Raw genomic sequence first — 24,002 nt, 5'->3', positions numbered from 1 at the left:
TCGAGACCGAGAATAGTCTTTTATCGTGACTTCGGTAGGAGGTAGGGTATCGTAAATCAGCGTTTAGTGCGTTTAAAAACGCGATAGGTGGTCGGATTTAAGAATAGCACAAGATACACGAGAGAGTAGCCGCGCAGAGCGCACATATGCGCGCCGTGCGAGATGCACTTCTGTCTTAAATCGCGCGAAACGCACCGAGGAAGCGACCGTGGTATGTTATGTGAGAATCGAAATTATCGCTCCATCCTTCAACTATACTCTCATATCAACAAAGATAAAATAACAATCAAGGTTTCGCATTTCATGGTCGCGGCACGAAACAGCGAGGTCTTTGCTCAATAATGAGTGATACTTTAGAATCTCTTGACATTGTCAATAATTTTTAACAAAACAGGCTAACAACAGCTAAAACCCGCAGTATGAATCTTAGAATTATAATTATGTGCATGATTATATGTAAAAAAGATTTCCTGGTCCCTCTCTTATCGCAATGGGAATAGCGACGTGTCGCAGAGTAAAACCGTGCGTTACAAATCACGCTGAGATGTCGGGAGTCTCGACCGACCATCGATCCGTATCCAGTCCCCGTTAGATAGGTATCATTTCCGCCTCGTGCGAGAAAAGATCGCCGCAGAAAGAACCGTTTAATTAGTTCCTGCGCTCTCGCAGTCTCTACTGGATATCATGGGATGCGATCTTACCGCGGTTGCGTTCGAAGGCCCGAGGTAGCTAGATCCGTTCAATTAGTGACGATGCGGATCGATAGGATCAACGCAAGACAAATAATTGCACTATCGCGATCAAAGTGATATTGAATAATATAGCGGTAATCACGATACGTTACAATCTCAGATAAAATTATAACATTATATTATAATATTGGGAGAAAAGAAGCCTCGCCCGATTGTATCAAACTATCTCACATTTTATACACGAATAAAAACTTTATAATATTTTTTCTCTGCATGCAGCGAAGGAATGTATCTCGTAGGACGCAAGTTCACAGATACAAGAATTAATGATGACTCATATATTTAGATTCTAGAAGGAAATCTTAATAAAGGTCAGCTAAAACAGCCGTTAAGCTCTATTCAACTCGTTTGAATCCGCGAGGGCATGAAAGCTCCGGGCCGGTATAAAAGCGCATTGAAACCCGTACTTTTTCCCGGACGCGGAGCGGACGGCGCGCAGGCAAATGGATCTTAACGGTACGCGGTTGAGTTAACGTGGATAATAGTGGATTCAGGGATCGCTCGCGAGGCGTGTTACAGTGACACACGAGCGCAGCGATGCATACAAAAAGGATCCGAGACAAAAAGAATGATAGCTCGGTCTTTTCGTGGTAATTTCATAGTAAAGACGACATTATCTTTTGAATCTTTAATCCATTTATTTTTGCGAATCGTACGAGTCAATTAATGTCTCGTAAATCAAATTGTTATATAATGACCTGCGAAGTGATCGCTCGTGAATAAATAAGTAAAGCAGATCTTTCTAATTGCATCATGTAGTTTATACAAAGTTACACATCTGATGTGTAATTTTGATTGTACAAAGTCTGATGCTAGAAGAGCATGTGGACACCTTTGCAATTTTTGCATCTTGCTTTTGAAAGATATCTACTAATTGTTTGATCGGTGAACGTTACTTTATCAGATCGCTTTTCATTTCCGCAAAAATTTTTGGCGTCTGTTTTTAATACGTTAAAATACGTGCGACGCGAGCATGTTATTATATTTCAGACGACGAATTGAACATTCTCACGCACCTGCTAAGCCGCACGCATACGCACATGCGTAACTTTTGCCGTCTGGCAGATTAGGAGCTCACCGAATGTAAGACGATAGCGGCAATCGCGTCGTCAGCTGATCTCACCTGTTGCGCTCTGCGCGCAACACAATTGAATCCGCGCACGCGGCAATGTTCTCATGCGGTGCCTTTCGTTCCGTCTCTTCAAAAGTTGCTTTTATTCGCATTATTATGCTTAATTAAATAAATGCATTAATGATTCATTTTAAACACTTGCAGAAATATATATTCTTGCGACAAAACAAATATTATAATATTATACTATATTATAATATTATACTATATTTATAGCGACCTTCGAGGAGAGATGAACGAATTGCAAGTGTTCGCTTTCGTCTGAATAAAATAGAGATTGGCCCAACACGCTTCGGGAAATCGGAATTAACGAACAAAGCAGAGCGATTTTCCAAAAGATACGTAGATCAATTAAAACTTCCAAGTATAATAAAATGAAGCAAATCGAAGTGCCTAGATTTGAAGCACGCCTTCTTTCCAAAACTAAAAGAATACTTTTATACAATTTGTTTGCGACAGTAAAAACAATTAAATCAGGTTAGAGACCGTTACTGTAAAACACCACTTAAATAAATAAAACATCCCAATAATAAATCTCTACTTTTCTTCCCACAGACTCTCTAACTAATCACTTTATATTTCCTCACATTTCTTCTTTATCTTCCATCCAAAATAACTAAATAAATCCGTCTCACACTCACACCGTAGTAATATACTCACTCACTCACTCACGCACATTACACTCATTACACACGTTATCAGACGCGATAACCGACTTCGTATCAGCCTTCCTTCGCTCCGAGATCACCTAAATCCGGCAAAAAAGCACCGTTTAAAAAGTTCCCATTATTCACTTTAAAAACCGCCTAGCTTCCAACGCAAAGACAAGAATTATCGTAGACGGCGTCTTTCGCGCTCACGGCGATCGCACGTTTCGCCGGCGATTCGACTTGAGCAGACTGGATCGGCCGGGAATTTGGAGCGAGTGTGACCGGAACGTCGGCGTCGCGACGGCGACAGGTGTTGAGGAGACGTGTCGTCGCGACCGTCGAGCGTGCGCGAATCCAGGACGCGGTCGCGTGTGCCGACGCGGTCGCCAACCGGCCCTGCACTGGCCGCCACCGCATATATCGCCGTCGGAGCACGTGCGCGCCCGCCGAGATCGCCGAGAGGAAGCTGCGAGATGCAGCGGGCGACGAGCGTGCCGCGCGACCCCCGCGCGAGAGAGTGACTCACAGAGGCCTCACGTTTCGCACACGCACGGATTGCCCTATGTATTAGTGTGCGTGCGAGACACGTCGTAATATACACGTGCGCGGGTCACGGGGTGGTGGAGTTATTACGTAAAACGCGCGGAAACCGCGAGATCCCGCGATAGCCGAGTTCTTTACTCCAGAAGCGTCGTGAGCGCCACTCATGTCGTTTGTAACTCTTTATGCGGCATATTGAGTCATCCAACACACACACACATATATATAGTTTCATTGTAAAAGTGTCATCTTGTGTAAATATCTATCGAGGCAAAATGTTTCTAAGTTTTGCGAGATGTCATTTGAATGCTGTTAATTTGTCAAGTCTGATGTATTACCTGATGATTGCGTTCATCTTGGTGCATACATAATTGGTTAAACCGCATGGATTGTTATCCGACTCCGCTATTGCGGTACTCAGAGAAAAGCGCGTATCAAAATGACCGAGCAAGACGGCACGCGTGTCAATAAATGAGCCGGCGCGTGAGCGATACGTTGCGGTTCGTAAATAAGGAAAATGCACTCAGCACGATGAGAGAGCTGATTACTCGTTTTCGGAGTCATCAGCTGTCTTTTTGTTAACGATATGAGGTAATTCCATGAGATCACAGTTCGCCGCGCGGTGCCGGGCGGAATCGCGCGGATAAATTTAGGTGCGCGTTGTAAATAAAGCCGTAATGCGCGTATCACTTTGAGAAACAGTTACTCGCGGCTTTGCAAAGGCTCACGTCATCGCTGTTCGCCCCGCATCTCGCTGTCAGTCGTTTGTCGCGTCCGACAATCGCAGAAAGTTCGAAATAAACTGGGAGAGTGGAGATTTTCCAGCTTGTATCCCCCGCGTCTCTAAATTGCGAAAAGAGATAAGCGAGAGACACGTTCAAAGCACGTGCACACTTGATCTGTCCTGAAGAAGAAAAGAAACATCAGGAAGACGGGAGAAGCGTCGATTTACCTTGTCACTGAAATATCGAGATAAAAAATAGAACTATGACGCGAAGATTTTGTTGCTCCAAGAACAGATCGAGAGTCATCGTTCGCGTGCTAGCCCCGAACTCTTCGTAACATGCAAAATGTCTATCGGTTATATCGTCGCTACGGAGACCGCGATTTTAATATGCATCCGGGGGTACAAAGTATGTATTAGCAATGCAAAACGTAGAAAGTCCGTAGTGAGGAATACGAAAGGAGCGTGGTTCTACTCAAAACTTCTCTAGTCATTGTTTCTAATTATAGATCACTGCGAGTAACGTACTATCCTTTTTGACGTAGCAAATTCATGAAACATCCGCATAAATATCAGAGTTCGCTGTACAACTTCATAGAATCTTGATAATTTCGCTCGCAGGGTGCAAAATGTATTATATTTCGGAAGTTACGACGTCTTGACGGAGTCGTGAAATTAACCGCCACCACATTCGCATCCGATCGAGCTTGATCCACGTCATAAATCTAAAAATACCGGCAACGTACATGGGGTCGTACTCAAGGAGGCGCCGATCATCGATCGCCGAAAACTCGCGCCAGATCTCCGAGCGGCCGGCTTTTATTTCGAATCGGCACAAGCACCGTAAATCAATCGGATTTTATTACGTGTCCCGGGCGAGCAGCTCAGACATCGCCAGAGAGGACACTCGCAGTTTTACGCGCACGATTTTACGCCCGCGTAATGGACAAGACAGCCGGAGATACACGCGGAGAGTCCTGTCGGCGTGTAACTTTATCGCGCGAATTATTGATGGCCCATCGACGCACGGGACCCGTTACGCATTTTAGAATGCGATGGTGATCACTTTAATTTATTTACTCGCTTTTGAACAGTTACAGACTGTAGAGCAGCGTGACTCGCCTGGAGAACATAGGAGAAAAAGAAAGACACGTCAGCCGTAACTCTGTCTTTTATGTTACAATATGCTGAAACGCGATGGTATCATTGTTTCACACCGAAGTATCATGATAGTTATTTAATCCACGGGATTTCGTCAGAATTGAAGAATGAAAATTGAAAGATGAGAGGTGGAAGTTGATTGAGATATATTAATAATAGATATGCTATTATAATAGATAGATGCAGCGAATAATCATTGCTAATTCCTGCATTCGTGTGAATAGTTTTAATATTACTAATTATATTCTAGTCTATATTTCATAACCCGCTTTATATCACACACGTTGAATCATAAATTCTAATATTCACGTTCGCGTTAGATTACCGACGTCCAAAATACGAAACTTTGCTATATACAGCAATAGCAATATATTTTCATTTAATTTAATTATTTAATTGGATCAAACCAGATTATAATTAATAATATAATTATTATATACATAAGGAATAAATAATGAATGTGTTTTAATTATTTATTTGTCATAGTTTTATCATGTATATTTATTGCATTAAATATATTTAATTATTCACGTATGCATTCATCAACCAATATAATCTTCGTGCTTTGGCTTCCATCGCATCGACTATCGGGAAAAACAATCATGAATTATTTGCGCGAGCCAGGAGAATTAAGCAACAGCTGCTTATTCTAAGTCAACGGCGATCGGCAGATATTAATCATTTGAAACAGGGGAGGCGCGAGAGGAAGATCCACTTCGCCGAAAGAGCGCCGTCCGTAAATGTCAACGATTTATTTTTGCAATATGCGTTCTCCCTGTCGCGTATTATGACCTCGAGCCGCGAGTAATCGTGTTTCTGGCTCGTGTTCGAATCTGTTGTTTCTTTTTCCACCTAACGAGACTAATTTCTAATGTGAGCGAAATGTCACGATGAGGATACCGTGGCACTGATTCGTCATCGATTTTACGCTTTTACGACCGGACGAGCTTGTTCCTCCTCCAGTTCGAGCGATTAACAACCGCAACAGATCAATTCGGCTTAATATTTTTGAAGAATGTTCTTTATGATTCTCCCCAGATAGAATTCGTACTTTAGCACCGATTTGTGTCTTTCACGTTAAACGCGATTCGATTATCGAGTAAACTTAGTACTTCCATCTGTACACTCCGCAATAAATTTCGCTCCAAGTTTTGTACAATAATTTCTTGCGGTATATTGAAGATACAAACTCGATTTTGAAGAATTTGTGGATTTTTATATATTTCTCTAACCATTACAATATTATAGATTCATCTCGCAGGACTTGAAAAATTCATATGCATCTTTCTCAAATATTAAATTGATTATGCTCTGTTGCTCATTATATAACAAAAATCCCCGGATGAAAATTGTCGTGAACGAGAAGACATTTATTCATGGATCCGCGACGTAGGTACCGCTGCCAATTATTGCAATCACAGTCGCCCCGCACGATCCCCGATCTTCGACTCATCCTGAGGCGAGATATAACTGTGAATCCATCTCCATGCCATAAATGCATCGCACGACACGGTGGGCCCGCCTTTCTCCTTGCAGTAGAGAGAGAGAGAGAGAGAGAAAGAGAGAAGGCGGCCCTGCCTTCGCCCCACGTAGCCCCAGGCGATTAATTCGCTATTACCGCATTGCTGGGTCGTAAGTCACGGTGGGTAATTACCGAGCGGTAATTTCACCGCTGCCGGGTTACGCTACCAGGGTAATGGATACCATCGTGCGGCATCCCTGAGCCTAACAGTTTCAGCGTGATTCGGCAATCCGTGATCTCGCGTTCCGTGATCTGCACCAAGGCCTCTTTCTCTTTCTCTTTCTCTATCTCTCTTTCTCTTTTGTTTTCTTCTTCTCTTTTTCTCGTTCTACTGCGACCGCGGTTAAATGGAAAATTAACGCGTCTCATGGAGAACGCTGTTTAAACGCCGAAGAGCCATTTAACGCTTCATTGAAATGAGCACAAGTTCAGTGATCTGACATTTCGTCGTCGCGGACGGATCGAAATGATTCTCGTATGAATAATCTACGAAAGCTCGGGTCTTTTGAGTGATTTCTGCAGAATTGTAGGTATCCGATTGCAGCCTCAACTTTTGCCTTTGCCATTCCATTGTGCGATATTTACTTCATTGAAGAAGACTTACCTCCATGTATGCGGCGAGAATCCGGGACACGCTTCTCCGCATTGCAAGCAGGGCTGCCCTTCTTCCACATCCGTGATGAGCACGCCCTGTAAAAGAAAGCAAATAAATGTTAACAGATTATAGTCGATAAGCTGCATACAAATTTAATGATGAATATTCGTGAACATACCTCAATGTTGAAATTAAGGATTTTTATTGTTTTAAGAGAGAGAGAAAAAGAGAAAAAGAATGTTAATGCGTATAAAAAATGTATTTGAAGACATTTCCGGAAAGCATCGGGATTATTTTTATGATTGATGAATTAAGATATTTTCTGTCTCTTTTAGATATCGATAGCCGAAATAGCTCTTTGCTAATATCTGATCGCGAAAAAAATATCAGTGTCAAAAATATTCAGTCAAAAGCGAGGTATTAACATTTGAACAATATTCTAATTTCGCGAATCTTTTTCCTCCTCTGGCAAAGAGGAATAATATGGACAGGGCACGCTGTCATCTCGCACATGTATGATGCTCGCTGACACGTACGAACGGGGACAAGGTCCCGGCGAGACGACGATGGCATGTGTAATTAGGAAAAGTTTTTAATTGCGCGAGCCTTGTTATGTCACGATGCAGCGCGTGGTGTTTATCTCGCTCGTAAGCGGACGATGAACCACTAATGAGCGTCCGCCGCTAATAATAGTCCGTAATAATAATCGTCCCGTCGATGTATCGGCGAACCTGATACGAAACACACATCAGCCGCGGCTGTATAAACTAACTGGCCACGCTTAAAAATAATTTGCAAAATTTTATGAGTGTGTATTTTATATCATATTATAATTCTCTCGTTCTACAGTTGAATCGCTTGAATATAATTTATTTGCCCAGCTGCAGTTCGTCGAGATTAATGGGTACCTGTTTTTCTGCCTGTTACTACGTTAAATTTATTTGAGATTTATCTCTCTTTACATTCCTTCGAATCTTTTTTTGTTACTTTTAATTTTATAAATTAATCGTTACACGATTTTGTCTTCAATTTGAAAAGAAGACATTATAAAAATTAGGTACTTTTTACGTATGCTAGGAACATATTAATATCGGATATATAGTATCTAATTTAAGATACAATTTAAGATACAAAATATAGCTTCAGCTACATAAAGTAAGAAAGGAAATTGAATGTAATATATGTACCTATTAACATTTCTCGCATCAGATAAGTCGACGAGCGAGTAGGATGTAATAAAGCGTATATTATGTTATCATCGAACCTATTAAACGGGCGCTTCTGGCGCAGCTATCACCTCATATTACCGTCTTCGCGTTCAGGAAACATTAATAATATATCGATTTCCTCACACATCCTGGAAGTCGAGATTGGCCGGATCTGAGCAACGTAAATAATGGACGTTTCACCGCATAAGCCGTTCGCACTTTTTAAAAAAGTCTTCCGAGTACTTTCGACGATGTGCTTATTCCTTACGCTTACGTTGTTGAATCATACGAAATCAAGTCGATAACACGCCACGAATTTATCGGCAAAAAACATGTTCGCTGAGGCAAGCGTCACGCGAAATTTATATTAAAAAAGTTTTCGTATGCAAAATATTGTAATTTATACCGAATGTATCACCAAAACAATGAAGGAAGAGAAATAATACGAGTTTATAGAATAAATAAGTTTCGAGAGAATGTACCATCGTCGAGCAGTCAGAGCAGGATCCGCGTCGGTCCATGAGACCGTGGATCACCACTGCTAACAATAAGAGAATCGCCAAGTGTCGGGCGCTGTTTGCGCCCAGCCGGGCCCACGAGAGGTCCCAGAATCTCGCTTCGGCACCGTCACCGGTTTGTCTACAAACGGGCGAGGAGAGGAGAAGAGAAAGCCGCGCTGCGGCTGGACGTGGAAGAAGAAAGCTCAAGGCGCGTTGGATGCGTTCAAGAACCTTCCGGCCGGCATATATGGTCGGTACGCCCACATGGATCCGCCCGCTGTGTCAGCATCATCGCCAAATATCGAGTAGACGCGTCGAGTACACGCGCGTCGGAAAATATGCCGCGGGGATCTCTCGACTCTCGTGCCTCTAGCTGCCTATATTTAGTCATCCCGAATAACGACGGCCAAGCCATCTAATCAGCTTGTCTTCTCATTTTCTCCTTATTTTTCCATTTCTTTCATCTCATTTCTCTTTGTTTTTGATGCTGCATCATCTCGTAGTGAAACATCCGCTCTTTCCTTTGCGGTTGCTAAAGACGCAACGAGGGATTGTCACGTACACTCGATTATGCGGTTCTCTACGTTGGAACCCGAGAGATTATTAGAATTGCAGTCTTATTGCAACATCCGTTACGATTTTGATTAATTAGCTTCATTATCCCTCCATGCATTAAAAGACTTCATCTATTTATGCGCAAAAGTAACTCTTGGGATGATTAAACGATGATTCTGATTGCACTAACGTTGCTCAAGAAGATAGATTACTCGGAATTAATAGATACCGCGGTGGCCGTGCAAAAATTATATTCCAATCAACTGCGGTCGGAAATAAATGGCACCGCTGTAACGCGAAACTGCGGCGAAAACGGTTTCGTGATTCTGGTTCGATTCGACGACTGCACACTTTCGCTCGATTGCTATTTTAGCGTATCGTAATCGCTGTTAAGACGCTGACACATTTGCGGTCGACTCGGAAGTCGGCACGGAAGAGTTTTCGTATATCGATCGGTATCAAATCACAGTCTTTAATAAAATTAATTCGCTTAGAACGTTTCGTAAACACGAAAAATTATTACGAGATGAAATATAATCATCTTCCTGAAAATCAAATTGTCAATTTTAAATGCGCTTTGCTACCTTGTTTTGCAGGATATACTGCACTTTCCAATAATAAGAAACTAAATTCTAATTAATAAAACTGTCGTATAAGCAATTGTGTGGTAAAAGATACAGCTGTGTATTCTGCATTCGACCAATGATTAACGTCTAAATCCACGGCGCAGCTCCGGGGAAGACTAATTAGGACCTAACGGGTCGACCTACCCCACTTAACGAGTTAGTGATCGCTCGATTATCTCGCTGACAAAGGCCGCGTTTTTAACGCGGCGACCCGTTTAAGGAGAGATGTTATCCGTAACGACGTGTCCTACGCGCGATACTGGCCATTCAGCTCGTGGGCGGTATGCTGACATTTGCATGACGCGTTGGCCAATAGACAAGGTGATTGCGAAAACCTGTGCTGAAAACCTGTGCACGCGACAAACCCAGCGACAAATTGATAAGTATCCCCTTTGGATAATCGTCCGCAATGTTTCGCGAGCGCGACTTTGCGAAACCGATTCGCGCAATCGGATCAATCACTTCGAGAGCGGCGCGAGTCATTTTTGGATTGGATTTCAAAGCCCGACACGCGAACGAGAGTTCTCCAATTCGCGAGATTGTTGTAATAATTACCGAAAATGATGTCTACTCGCGCGGTCAACGAAATGGTAGAGCGACACGACGAAATCCGTTTCACGAAAATTTCACGATTCAGATCCTAGAGTGGATCGTTGCGTCACTGGGTCATTCAAAGGATTAGTAACGGTGGCGATCCGGCTACCGGTATTTAGCTTTCACTTAATCCGATTGAGTCGCGGCGGAGCGTAATTTGTGTAGCCCCATGGACGCAAATAGGCGTGGATGATAAATGAGGATTATAAATTGCTTGTTCCCGATGACATCAAAACGTGCCAAGTTTGTTAGGAAATTCGCCGATAGAGTTGCATCGATACTTGCCAATCTTAAGAGAACGATTACAAACTGCATGACATGCATTTGCGTTGAAAGACGAAGGTGAAAATTGAGATGCAGAATATATTTAAAGATCAAATTAAGCAAGCGAAATTTTACAAACGTAAATAAATATTGAAACATAAAAATAAAGTAAAGTAAAATTAAGAATATAATAATAAAATCGAAATAACGCGATGTGTATATTTTACGTATTTCATGAGTTACTTTATATAATTTCCAAGGTAAAACTGTGCTTTCATGGAAACGCGTCGAACGTTAAACACAATAACAATTGCAGGGGTTGGAGAATAAAAATTACAGAGACCGATTATTCAGGAGAATTTTAATAAAAAAGTCCTGCTGTACACAATTGCGTTTGCATTCACGCAAGTTATGAAACTTATCGTTTCTGAACGTGACCACTTAATTTTAACGTATCGCGCTCCCTCGACCGTAAAACGGCCATCGCGAAATTCCAAGCGAATCGCGATTTTAGTGCAACGAGGTCGCGCAACATTGCGCAAACTTTCCACGGCAATTCGGTCGCTCGCGTACTCAACCGAGAGATAACAATGCCTCCTCGCTCGCCAACGATCGCGGAAAATCGCCGATAAATGGCCGCACGAAGCGCGTATGGAACGCAATGCCACAATCCAAACTAGTTCAACATACATTTTATCGTTTAAGTATTCATTCGTATCGCTTGTGCGTGTGCCTCGAACCTTTCAAATTTTCTCCCCGGAAAGTTTAGCTACCAAGCACACGAATGACTGATACTATATCTTTTTTCCTGCGTTACACCTTTTCTTGGAGATTTATTTATAAAGTATTCTATTTTTATTTTTTAGGATGAAAAACAATAAGAAAGAAAAAATATGATATCTTCAATAATATAATTCTAAATAAACGACAAATCTATTTTTCCTCTTGCATTTGCAACCTGGCACTCTATTGACACCTACATAACATTTACTCCATAATATCTAGATATTAAATGATAATTTCTAGTAATAGTCTGTAATTATTGTTATTAGCTATTGAGAGCTAATAATAATTGAGAGCTAATAGTATACATGATATTGTAGAAACAATTCTCGCTATTTATTTACTTGAGGTAATGATTATGTATATTTTTATATTTCTTTATAATTTTTATCGCTCGAATGAATGTCGATTGCGTCCTACCGAAGCGAAGCACAAAATTTCGTCTAACATTCATATCATGAGAAATTAGCAGACGATTTAAATCCCTTCCTCATGGTCAAAGAAAATCGCCAATTACTCATTAGTGGCCGTGTAAATTTGACATTTCCCCGTTATCGATCTTAAGTGGCACACGTCGCACAGGCTGCGTGTGCAAAATCAACAGCATTAGAAAGTTTAAACTTTGTCCGACGCCTAAATCGCACGCCACACGTCGACCCCGTAAGTGTTATCTTCGTTTAGCGAAGGGATTGAATTATCGAACGGTATATTCTCCTCGAACGACCGCTCACTCTCCGGCGCATTCTCCCTACATGGCGATACAGGACGCAGACAGAACGGAGGATTACGGCTCTCATACGGCGACCACACGCGACATCACAATTTCACCTTCACACGAACGGGAATTCGACTTCGGACCGAATCCCAGGGACGGAAAATCGACTATCGTCTCGGCTGTTACAGCCGATCATTCCTGTGAACGGCGACGGGATAGAAGGGATGAGAGTTGGGTTCTCATTCACTCTTTCTATGTTATTCTCTCTCTTTCTCGCTCAGGAATTATCCTTGATAACGCCGCAGCGTCTATCACTTCCAACCACTGTCGTTCTTCTCTTTCTCTCGCTCTTTCACTCTTCTCTCTCTCTCTCTCTCTCATCGTCTCCAGCGATTTATGAAAATCGCTTCGCGCCTCTGAACCATAAAAGACCGGTCGAACGCAATTGACTCATGAAAGTGCCATACCCCTTCGCGGTAGTTCCAAATCGTTCTCGAGGGCGTCGTACCCCCGCCGCCGGTGTCGCCGCCGCTTCTTCCCGGCAGGACCCCGCCGTCCCTTCGAGTCCTTCGCCAGCGATCCTCCGCTTCATCCTCGCTGTCCTCGTCGTTGTTCTCGTCCTCGTACCTCCTACGTCTCACCGCCGCGGATACTTCCTGCGCGGGACGACGCCGGCGACGCCTCTCCGCGCCGCCAGGATCCTCTGATGATCGGATCCTGATAATCGTGGCGCCGTTGCGATCACGAATCGGCGAAAATCGCGGTGATCCACCGTCACCCGAATCGATTCCGCCGCGCGTTCCAAAGCGATCTTCATCAGGATTATTCGCAGACGCCTCGATTGCGCCAGCCCTCGAGTCCTGCAGGATCGAAAATCCTCGCTCGGGCGATGTTTCGAGTCGCCCTTCCGGTGCGTTCCGCAGCTTGCTATGCTCCCGCAGATACTTTGCGGAGAACATCCGGTTGCTCTCGTGCCAGGCCTTGTTGCAGAAACCCTTCGTGTCCTTGGCGAAGTTATCCTCTCGGGGAGATAATTCCAGCTCGTCCTTGTTCAGCGGCGACAATGGTCTGGCGTAGTGGCTGTCCGGCTTCTTCTCGAGCGCTTCGCGGCCTCTGTTTCGCAGGGACACGCGTCTCTTCGATGAGACTTCGCGCTCCTTAAAGGAACTCGCTCTAGCGACCGCCTCATGGTCCTCCGCTTTAAAGGGACTCATGGTACGCAACTCGTCATCCTCCGTCTTGAAAGAGATCTTGCCGAACTCAATGTACCGATCGTTCGCGGTTTTCCTGTCGATATTATTCTCATAATCTTGATAGCATGTTCGACCGAAATTTCCATCGTTATCCTTGAAGCTGTTCTTCCTCCTGTCTGAGTCATTCTCGCGGTCCTTGTAGGAAAGCCCACCGAACTCGACGTTCTTTTCCTTAAACGAGTTTCTCCCTCCGGAATCTTCACTCGTATTTTTAAACGAGTTAGTCCTGCCAGATTCATCATCGAAATTTCTTAGGACGATTCTGCTGACGCCACCTGAGTGTTCCTTTGAAGAAACTTTCCTGTCCGAATCGTCATGCTGATCTTTCAGCAAAACCTTACCAAACTCGTCATCCGATATCTTGAAGTAACCCTTCCTACCTCCTTCCGCGTTCGTATCTTTCATGGAATCCTTGCGAGAGAGCTCTTCTTGATTCTTGCCGAAATATTTAATACTTCCTGAAGTCTCATGTTGGCTTTTCGATACGTGTCTTTTATACGCGTCGTTATCTTGATCCTTAAGCGTCGTCTTCCTGGTCAAACCGGATTCGCCGCGATCTTTGCTGGTCGCTCGCTTGGATTCTGCCCTGAAGGAGCTCTTTTTGGTCACCGGTTCTCGATCGTGCTCCTTGAAGGACTCCTTTCTGCCTAGATTCGAGTCTCTAGGAGAGGTTCGCCGAGGTGAACTTCTGTCCAGATCCCGTCTGGGTTCGAGAAGGGCCCGGTCATACTTTTGTATCCTGACGTCAAAGTCCTCCGGCGAGCCGTCGTAAGTGTAACTTTTTCTCTTCGAGCTGTCAGCTCTTGATCGAGAATGATCCTCCTCATTCTCCCTTGATCTCCTTCGGTGACTCTTAACGTCAGCGTTGTAAGTGTCACTCCTCTTTCGGAAGCTGTCGTCCCTCCGAGGCTCATTTCGATCTTCATTTGATCTCTCAGTGCTTCTCGATCTAGTTCCACGATCGTTGTCCAGCGAATGATCGCCGATCGGTGATCGTGGCTCGCTCCTACCGCTGCTCCTCGTCCTGCCGTGCACCTCTTTTTCAGGACTCGTCGAACGGTGCTCTCTTCTGGATCGCAGCTTGCTTTCCTCCCGTGATTTCAATCGCTCGATCATCGCCTGGATCCTGCGATCTGGCGACTGACTGCCATCGATGGCTAAGTTCTCAATCTCCTTCAGCAGAATGTCCCTTTCATCGACGGGTTGTGTTATGTCCTTGTCGTCATCCTTGCTCTTGCTCGTCTTGGATGTTCTGCTTCGACTCCTCGCTTCCACATCCTCCTCCCAGGACTCTCTTTTTCTCGATTTGTGAGAGCCATTGAGTTCTCGCTCAACGGACTCGCCTCTTGAGCGATCCTCTCGTGGCAAGGATCCTACATATCCCTCATCCCGATGCTCCAGGCGATCCTGTTGCGATTTATCCATCTTCGCGCCTACAGGCTCGCTCCTGAACTTCCCATTCGTCAGACGCGCGTCCTCGCTCTCCTGACGCCGCGATCTTCTCGCGTCGTCCTGAACGATATCCTTGAATTCCCAAGAACCAAAGTGTTCCCTGCTCTTTCTGTAGAGCAGGTCGGCGTTAACCGCTTCCGTTGCTTCGTCTCTATGAGCGCATTCACGTCCGTTCCGCTCCGTTTTGTTGTCGTGTTGCCGCGACATGCCAAAGTGATAACGACTGCCGCGCCCGCCGTTCTTGCACGACCGGCCGGAGTGCACTTCCGGCTCACTCCGGTGGAAATAGTCCTTGGCGAACGGGGCGGCAGCCTTCGGCGTGTCCTTCACCGCCGATGGGCCGCGCAGGCGGGACGTCATCTTCGCGAGGAACGGAATCTTGACGAGGAGAGTCGTTTCGTGCCTCGAAATGTGTCACTCTTGCTGTACGTGTATATGTATGTAGATGGTTCCTAATTGATTGGTACCGCTTAAAATATTTCTGATTTTCAACCACAATTTTTACATTTAGTGAAAAATTTAGTAAAAAAGAAAAGTTTTTATGCTTTTAATATTTAAGCATAGAAAATTAATATGCGATGGTATCACTCTGGAATTATTCTTAATTTTCCAGCAAAAGTTTTATATTTGGATGACGAAATCCTTTTTTCTGGATAACATTAGCATATAGCGGTTGATATCACTAAGATTATTTTTGATTTTCTTCATCAGAAATTTCTCACTTGAATGGGAAGATCCTTTTTCATAAAAAGAATACGTAGTTTCTTCTCTTCGGTGAAGAACACGTCGTTGCTTCTTCTCGTGGCGCGATATCTCCAAGCTGGGCAGAGGAACGTAGGCGCGTTGGCTGAGACACGCGCGATTAAGCGTACGAGCACTAACCTATTATTATTCCCGTATATCGAACCAGCCCAACGGCTACCGTTGATCCCCGATTGATCCTCCGTCATCCACCGCGTGTACGTGTTGGATCGGCGTTTCAGTGCATGAACACTAGAACTACCTGAGCTCCTCGGGGTTTCTGAAATCGGCACTGGGAAAGCACCTTGGTCCATCGAGACCGCGAAACGTTGCGTCAAGTATCCACCCTCTTTTCACCCAAAAATCTCACAGCCAGACGGAAAAATTTCTTCAACAGTAAAATGGCTGATGCTTCAGTGAAAACGTCTCTCATAGAGGCTCAAGTTTTGCAACGACAAAGAGATGCGTCACCAGTGATTTCACTCCTCGCGAATAAGATGATGAAACTAATCGAGTCGATTAACCGCACAAATCTTTCACAGGCTTTCCAATTAGCTTCCTGATTTTGAGCATCTTGATTTCTACTGATTCCCGCAGCTTCCGGCAAGAAACTGCAACCCGCTCCGATCTGCCGATAATCAAAACCGGACGGAGCGTCACATCGGAGTAAACAATGATCGCGCGGCCGAATCCTTGTCGTCGTATCGAAGAGGGTCCTTTGTGCTCAGCAAGATGCAACACGTGAATCTGCCGAATTTCCCGCGATCGGTCACCACGCGTTGTGTCGCGTCGTCTTCAGGAACTCTCTCACCCTCGATGCTTCTTGAGAAGCGGAAGGAGAAGCACGACGCCGCAGAATCCTCGCGTTACACCGAATTTCGCGGGAGTGCCGGAGAGTCCTCTCCTCTCCTCTCTTCTCGATTCCTTTCGTCTATCGTGGTGGCTCCTCCACGGCGAGAAGCCCAGCCGGCACCTCGGACGGCGGTACGACGACGACGGTGGCGGCGGTGGCGGCGACGAGCGCGCGCGGAGCAGACGACCCTGAAAGTCGTCTGTGGACTTTCACGAACGCGAGCACTTTGCCGGTTGGAGTCACCACGAGAGTGTGCACCGGAGGAGAGCGTGTTCCTCCCGCTCTCCCCCGTGCCCCCTGCTGTCTCCCGCCGGGCCCTCTCCCTCTTTCCCTTTTCCCGTCCTGCTGTCGTCCCCTTCCTCGGTGTGTACCCTCTCCTCCTACATCTCCTGCTGTTCCTCCGCATCACGTTCTACCACGTCGTTCCCCCCTTTTCATCCTCGTTCAGGTCGCCGCCGGCTCCTTCGCCTCCTGTCCGCGGTCCTGCGGTCCTGCCCGAGGTGGGCAATAGCGGGCGACTCCGGTCTCCCGTTAATCCGACGGACGGACCACTGATGCTTTGGGCAACCACGAGAGACACGTCAAGCGCGTAAAGCTCGACCGAAGCCGAGGTTCACCAGCCTGCTGGATCGATCGATGGGTGTCCGCGGGAGACCGATAGGAATCCCGCTTTCCGAGAGGGAGAGAGGGAGAGTGTGCGTTCCTGACGGAACGTTCCAAAGAGATAAAGCTCTTGAACCCTTAGGAGCTCTTGAGCAGCTCAGAAACAGATTCGGGGTGTTATATAGTATTAATGCAACACGTCGAGATGAGGAGGATGCGTCAGTAAGCCAAGTCATCTTTGGATTTGTCGCGCAACTGGGGTAAATAATGGTGGAGCGTTTGTGAATGTCGTCATAATAGACTGGCATGAGAGGCAAGCCAGTGTTATATCTTCTTTTTCTTTTTTGAGAGACAGAACGAGAGCGGAAGCTCTCATCTTTCGCTCGCCAGGCGTAGCCGAGCGTTCGCGCGGAAATTAACGACACACTTTGAACGTGAAAGAGGCTGAACGTGAAAATGTATAAAAAAACATGAGAGGGAACAGGAGAGAGAGAGAGAGAGAGAGAGAGAGGCGGAGGGACAGTCGAGATTCTCTCGTTACACCGCGAGATTTCACAAGTGGATCATCCGGATCGCGCTTCATTAAGACTTTCCAGAATCTCGTTTGCGGCGATTAAGCTGATATTAACCGTGACTTGCGCCGCGAGATTAACAAATTCTTCGGAATCAAGTGAATAGATTAACAAATTCCGCGAGTCTGTAGAGATTACGAAAGAAAATTGACAAATTTCTAAGTAACCGATTGTAGTCATTGGGCGAAGGATCTAAACTGTTCGAGCATATCGTGTAACGATCTCTCGTCCCTTAAGCGCGACTCGCGCATAAAACTCTGATCATCAGAGAAGAGCATACGTGGAGGTGGACACGTCGCGGATAAGGTCGCAGGAACTTCGGGAATGTCGTCGGCGCTAAAGACGCCGCTGTCGCCCGTCGACCGTGGCCCGCGACTTAATGAGACCTTAGCGATCCCTTAATGGGACTGGCCGGGTAAAAGAAAGAAAAAAGAAAAGGAATAATACCCCGCGGGAGCGTTACTTAGCGCGTGTTTACGTTCGCGCCGAAGGAAAGCCGAGGCGACAGAATCGCTGACGGAGAGAAAACCGGAAAGGGGGATAGGCCGAGAACCAGGGGGGAATGGGGAGAGGGAGAGAGACCGGGGGGAATTACCCTCAAACCGTATGATATGGCCCAGCTCGTAAACTCGTTTTTCCCTTATCTCGCAGAAAGTTACGAGAGTTTCGATGAAATTGCACGCCGGCGCGGATCGCGATATGCCAGAAATGGAAAGTTGAAGCTACCACCGATCATTGGCAGGAACGCTTTAAGAACCCTTCGGAGCCGCCAGCCCGCAGTTGAAGTAAAATTGAAATGCTTGGAGTAAAATTTCGTTTTGTATAAATTATGTATATGTGCATATGCAGAATATATAATTATATAACTTATATACATACACGTAGATTTTGGCGAAACGATGAGTTTTCCAACTCTGTCTATAATAAAATAAAGCAAAGTTGGAGGAAAGTTAATATTTAGATCGACAGAACATCGCAAAAATCAACAAATGCACGAGAACTACAAGAGAATCTCCTTAGGAGGCAAATTAAACGGACGATAACTGCAGTCTAGATGCGCATCGGGAGGGTTAACGAACGAGTTCCCATTGCTGAAACGGCGTGGGGAAGAACCGGCCCATGAATCAGCGCCGAATAAGCGTGGACGTTCCGAGCTGACACGAAAACGCGCACCGTAAAAAAAAAGAAAAAGATTATATTTTCTTCGGCGAAATGCACAATCGAGTCATCCGTGCGCGCCTAATCGCTTCTCGACCTCGCGCGGGTGCGGAGCGAGATTTTACTGCGAGTCGCACGCTGCACGCTTCGGCAAATGCATGCACGAAGGTCTCGTACGAATTTCTTTTCATGCATCCTGATGCGTAAAAAATAGTCTTGCGACATGTGCAACAAGGAAAAAGTCGTAATAATAATGCTCGTTATACTTGCAACATATTACAACGTTAGTTTAGGCAAATCGTTTTGTTAAGAAGAGCTTATTTATCGTGATTAAATTTTGCTGAATAATGATATCATTATCAATATTGTTTTATAATATAATTTACATCATTAGCATATTATATACAGGGTGAGGCACCTAAAACAGGCCACCTGAATATCTCGGCTGTTATTGGTGATAGAAAAAAATGTGTCAGACCAAACTTGCATGGTTTCGAGGGACACATAATTTGTTCTAAATAGTTTTTTATTAGGTGGACGCGTAGAGGTCATATGAAGGTCAACTTCGTTTTTTTAAATGGTATGTTTTTTTACGTACCATCTAGTAGAGCGTTTGAAGATGCGCACATCGATCTACGGGTCAAAATCATTCAAGGTCACTGAAGGCCAACTGCAAGGGAAAATAATTTACTTTATATTGCCTAGAGTTCTCTGCTATTGAAAATACCGTAAATTCAGAAATGAAAAAGTTCTAGCCCTTAGAAATTTTTTCTTTTTCCGCGAAGTTCTGAGTTGTTATCATTATTTTTTATATCGTCTAGAGTTCTCTGCTATTGAAAATACCGTAAATTCAGAAATGAAAAAGTTCTAGCCATTAGAAATTTTTTTCTTTTCCGAGAAGTTCTGAGTTGATGATATCATTATTTTTGATATTGCCTAGAATTCTCTGCTATTGAAAATATCGTAAACTCAGAAATGAAAAAGTTCTAGCACTTAGAAATTTTAGCCTTCAGTGACCTTGAATGATTTTGACCCGTAGATCAATGTGCGCATCTTCAAACGCTCTACTAGATGGTACGTAAAAAAACATATCATACTATTTAAAAAAACGAAGTTGACCTTCATATGACCTCTACGCGTCCATCTAATAAAAAAGTATTTAGAACAAATTATGTGTTCCTCGAAACCATGCAAGTTTGGTCTGATACATTTTTTTCTATCACCAATAACAGCCAAGAAATTCAGGTGGTCTGTTTTAGGTGCCTCACCCTGTATAAACATAAGTAACATCGTCAATTAAGATCTTAATTTTTGAATACTGCTAAATTTTCATGAGAGAAATGTACTATTACTGAAATGTAGTAAAAATACTAAAATAAAAGACTGATAATACCGCGTTTTAAATCCTGCGAAATCGCAGTTGCATAATTTCGTACAGACGCAGAAACGGTAGATTTAATGGTCATTCACTGGTGACCCTTCACCGGTGCAGCCATCCATGATGCTTCCACGTAAATAGGCGCGCAATGATTTTTCCCTCGTACAGAAGACAATGAAAGCCGCAACGGCATTGAACGGAATATCACCGTTCTCCGCTCGCGGCGTGGATAATTGCTAAATTAACCGAAACGTCGCTCGCGCGCATCGATAATCGGCTATCGCGGAATAATTTATATCGCTCGCGCGCTCGGCGGGCGGCTTCTCAGCCGATTAAAAGCGGCGGTCGCGGCTCGCCGACTCTCTCGATCGAGCGCGTTTCATCGCCTGGTCATATCCGACTTTCCGAGCCGCGCGCGAACGCGCGCACACGCGCGTTATTAATCACGCGTGTCCCATAGCGCGCGGGCTTTCACTCTTGCATCACTCTTGCCGTAAAGCCCGGACAATTGGCCCGCGTATCGAGTCTCTAAACAATCACGACGATGATCCAAGCGACAATGATGAAGATACATCTTGATCAATCGCATCGCGCGATCGCAACGCGTCCTCGCCGAGCGATTCATTAAATCGTCACACAAATATATCGACGATATATCGACATGGCAGAACGGCAGCTGTAGGCAAGAATTGTCCGACAATAAGAGCGCCAGTCCCCGAGTCATGCTGCAATAATTATCGCGGCGCTCGGCACGATTAATTTCCCGACGGGGTCGACGTAATTAATTTATCGCGTGCTTCCAGCATCGCGTGGCGTTTCGCGAGAAATCGCGCGACCGATCGAGGCAAGCGCTAATAGCCGCGACCGCTCGGCTTCCACGCTCGTTCTTTCTTGCGCCCTCATGGGGTGCTCTCGTCCATCACGAAACTCTTTAAATAGATTCTCAACTATGCGTAATGTCCGTAAAAAGAATGTTAATTGGATGCAGAAGACATCGTACGCCTCTTGTTGCTTTTTTCGAAACGTTCGTATCGATATTATTTTGCGAATTCTCTTGCGTTTCAGAATGTACTCGTAAATGTAAGGAATATCCCAAGGATACTCCTTACATTTTTGTGCGACTGTCTGTTTCGGCATATGAAAGCGCACTCGAATTCGGTGATCTCCCGGCTATGCAGGAGAAAAGAGAGCAGATGGTCGGAGCCGAAGGCTGCACCCCGTTTCCCGGCTGTGGGCATCGCGAAATGCTAGCGTGCAATTTTACGATTCCGGTGAGTTGGAAGGGCCGGTTATCCATAACCGGAGAGGACGAACCGTTTTCAGGTAACATACCGACTGTTTAACGGGTCCCAGCGCCGCGAATGTGCACAATTAAGTTCCGCTTTGCGCTTCGTTCGCTTCTAATTACTCGATGAATTTCCAGCTGCGCGATTCTCCACCAAGAAAGAGACAAGAAAGAGACAGAGAGACGAAGGGAAACGGCGACGAGGAAAGAGGGATCAAGTCTCAATGTCGTTTTATGGATGACGTAAATAATAAGCGACTCGTTCGAGGATTTTTATTCACGGACGGGTTCGCGCGGAGAATAATTCTGCACCGACTCCCACGCGAAATACTCTGATCGCTTATGTAGCGGACGTTAACTATTTGACAGTCATAATTATAGCCAGCTGTTACACCGTTACGCGTTAAATGATTATTAGAATAACATTGAATACGTTATTATGTGATGAATGTACAGTAATAAATTTTCTCATACTCGTTAAGAACGTGTTTCGTACGTGGCACATTGTACGTTTCATATCTCGCGCATTGTATTTTTAAGCGCTGGAAGCAAAGGCTATAAACAAGTATCGTTCTAGAGTGATAGAGATCGTCGCTGCACCAACAACGCGGCTGCAAGTTTTCACATCGCAAAACCGTTTGAGAAACCATCGGAGTGCGGAGAATTAGCGTAAGATAACCACCAACGTCTAGAAAGTAAAATAGTGAAAAAAGTGTCGCGCGCTCACTTTGCGAAGAATGCAACGTGCAAAATAAATTGTATCCGGAGCGTATCACGGTTACCTGTTCAGATAGCCTGAGCCGTATATCAGATAAGAACTTCATAGCTGGCTAAGTCACTTCGTTCCGCGACGTGGAGGTGCGATAGAAGTACTACTAGTGGTATCGAAAGCAGCGAGAGAGAGAGAGAGAGAGAGAGAGAGAGAGAGAGAGGAAGATAGAGAGAGCAAAAAATAGATCACTTTACTCGCTCGAGCGATCCGATTATTGCACGCTAAATATTGTATCTAATGTAAAAAATTCAAATCATTAGACGTCATATCGAGAAAACAAGATTCTATTTCAAACTGGTAATTCATTGTTAAAACTTTCATATCAGATATCAGTTTCGTTTTTTGAAAACAGAATTTAAGTATAAATCGGCGGTACGAAGAATATAGATGACACGAGGCCGAATAAAGATCTGCGAGAGGAAAGATTCTCAACTTTGAGCGAACGCTCGAAGTCAGCGAACAAGTTCTTCATGTTCGACGATGATCGCAGCAGAGATCTCTTCGTTCAGGATCGGTTTTCGTGAAGCCTCCGGATACGTCCCTGTGTGTGGGCCGCGACAAGGTCCTGTCAGGACGCCCCCGCGTTTTTGCACGTCGACTGCTACGACCAGAGCCAGTGAACGGGGTCCCCTTACGAACGTATCGGCCTTTTCGCCCGAAATGGCAAGATCGAGGGTAGACCTCGGATCGAATCGGCTGGCACTTTAACTATTCTGATGCTAGAGAACGGCTCTCTCTCAATTTCGAAGAAATCCATTAGTCGGAGTCGACACAGATCCAATCTACGTTTTTATTTTTGCTTGGAGGCACACACGAGCTGCAGCCTTGATCGCTTCGAATTATGAATCATTCTCTTGCTTATCAGAATCGTTTAATTTATGGATGGAGTAATTTATAAATGGATGATAAGCTGTAATTCGATTCGATTAGAAGATGATAATAGGTATGTCTTGTACAATCGACCGAAGATCTGCTGATCATAAATCGCAGCAATCTATGATCTAACAGAGGGGTAAAACGTTTTCCTATTAAAAGTCATAATTATATTATCAAATTCTTTTATAAATTCCATCCCTATGTTTCTTAAACAACTTAGATTATTTTACATTGCTGCATCAATCATTTTAATTGACATAGTATTCTAAAAATCCTAAAACTAGTAAACACAAGATTACAAGAGTTGCTCGAGAATGAAACATTGATCGTTAATGAACAAATAAGAACGGAAACGAATCGAGTCCAAGAATCCTTCGCACACAATCGTTATCTTCGATCCAATCGCCATTCGCGGAAGAGCGAAGCAAACCGATCGAGCCGATACGGAGACACGAGCATCGCTGGAAGCTCGTCTTTGGACTTGTTTCTCTGCGAGGAGGCGGATGAAAACGAGAGCACGATCCACAAGTAGACGTAGACGTACATAGTCGTTCGTAAGACAGACATTGCCCACATACCCTGAGGATTCAAGGGCGCTACCACACGCGCGTTGCAACGGTTAGCTTTAAGACATCATTCACACCGATGGGACCGTACCTTCCCTAGCTAATCACCTGGTGGAGAAGTTAATGGACGCGTGCCGATTTCCACTCCGCCTAGTCGTGACCGATATTCCAC

The 24,002-nt window shown here is 44.7% G+C and overlaps 1 protein-coding gene across 4 annotated transcripts in view; it reads right to left on the bottom strand.

Moving 5' to 3' along the window:
- Positions 1 to 5,713: 5,713 nt before the first annotated feature.
- LOC113561432 (NK-tumor recognition protein-like) overlaps positions 5,714 to 24,002 on the bottom strand; it is a 41,838-nt gene continuing 23,549 nt past the window's right edge. For 3 of the 4 annotated variants that reach the window (XR_003406576.1, XR_003406577.1, XR_003406578.1), the window contains exon 3: positions 7,086 to 7,171. Coding sequence is in view for 1 of the 4 variants with exons in the window: in XM_026969953.1 (XP_026825754.1) it covers positions 7,082 to 7,171; positions 12,789 to 15,386 (2,688 nt within the window). In the remaining 3 variants the exon portion in view is untranslated. Of the gene's footprint in view, positions 7,172 to 12,788; positions 15,410 to 24,002 lie in introns of those variants that run through there. The other variant, XM_026969953.1, reaches the window with a different exon arrangement.

Source organism: Ooceraea biroi, chromosome 5 (genome assembly GCF_003672135.1).
Source record: "Ooceraea biroi isolate clonal line C1 chromosome 5, Obir_v5.4, whole genome shotgun sequence".
Classification (NCBI taxonomy): domain Eukaryota; kingdom Metazoa; phylum Arthropoda; class Insecta; order Hymenoptera; family Formicidae; genus Ooceraea; species Ooceraea biroi.
Note: the sequence above shows the minus strand (reverse complement) of the source record. Positions and strands in the feature narration are given on the sequence as shown.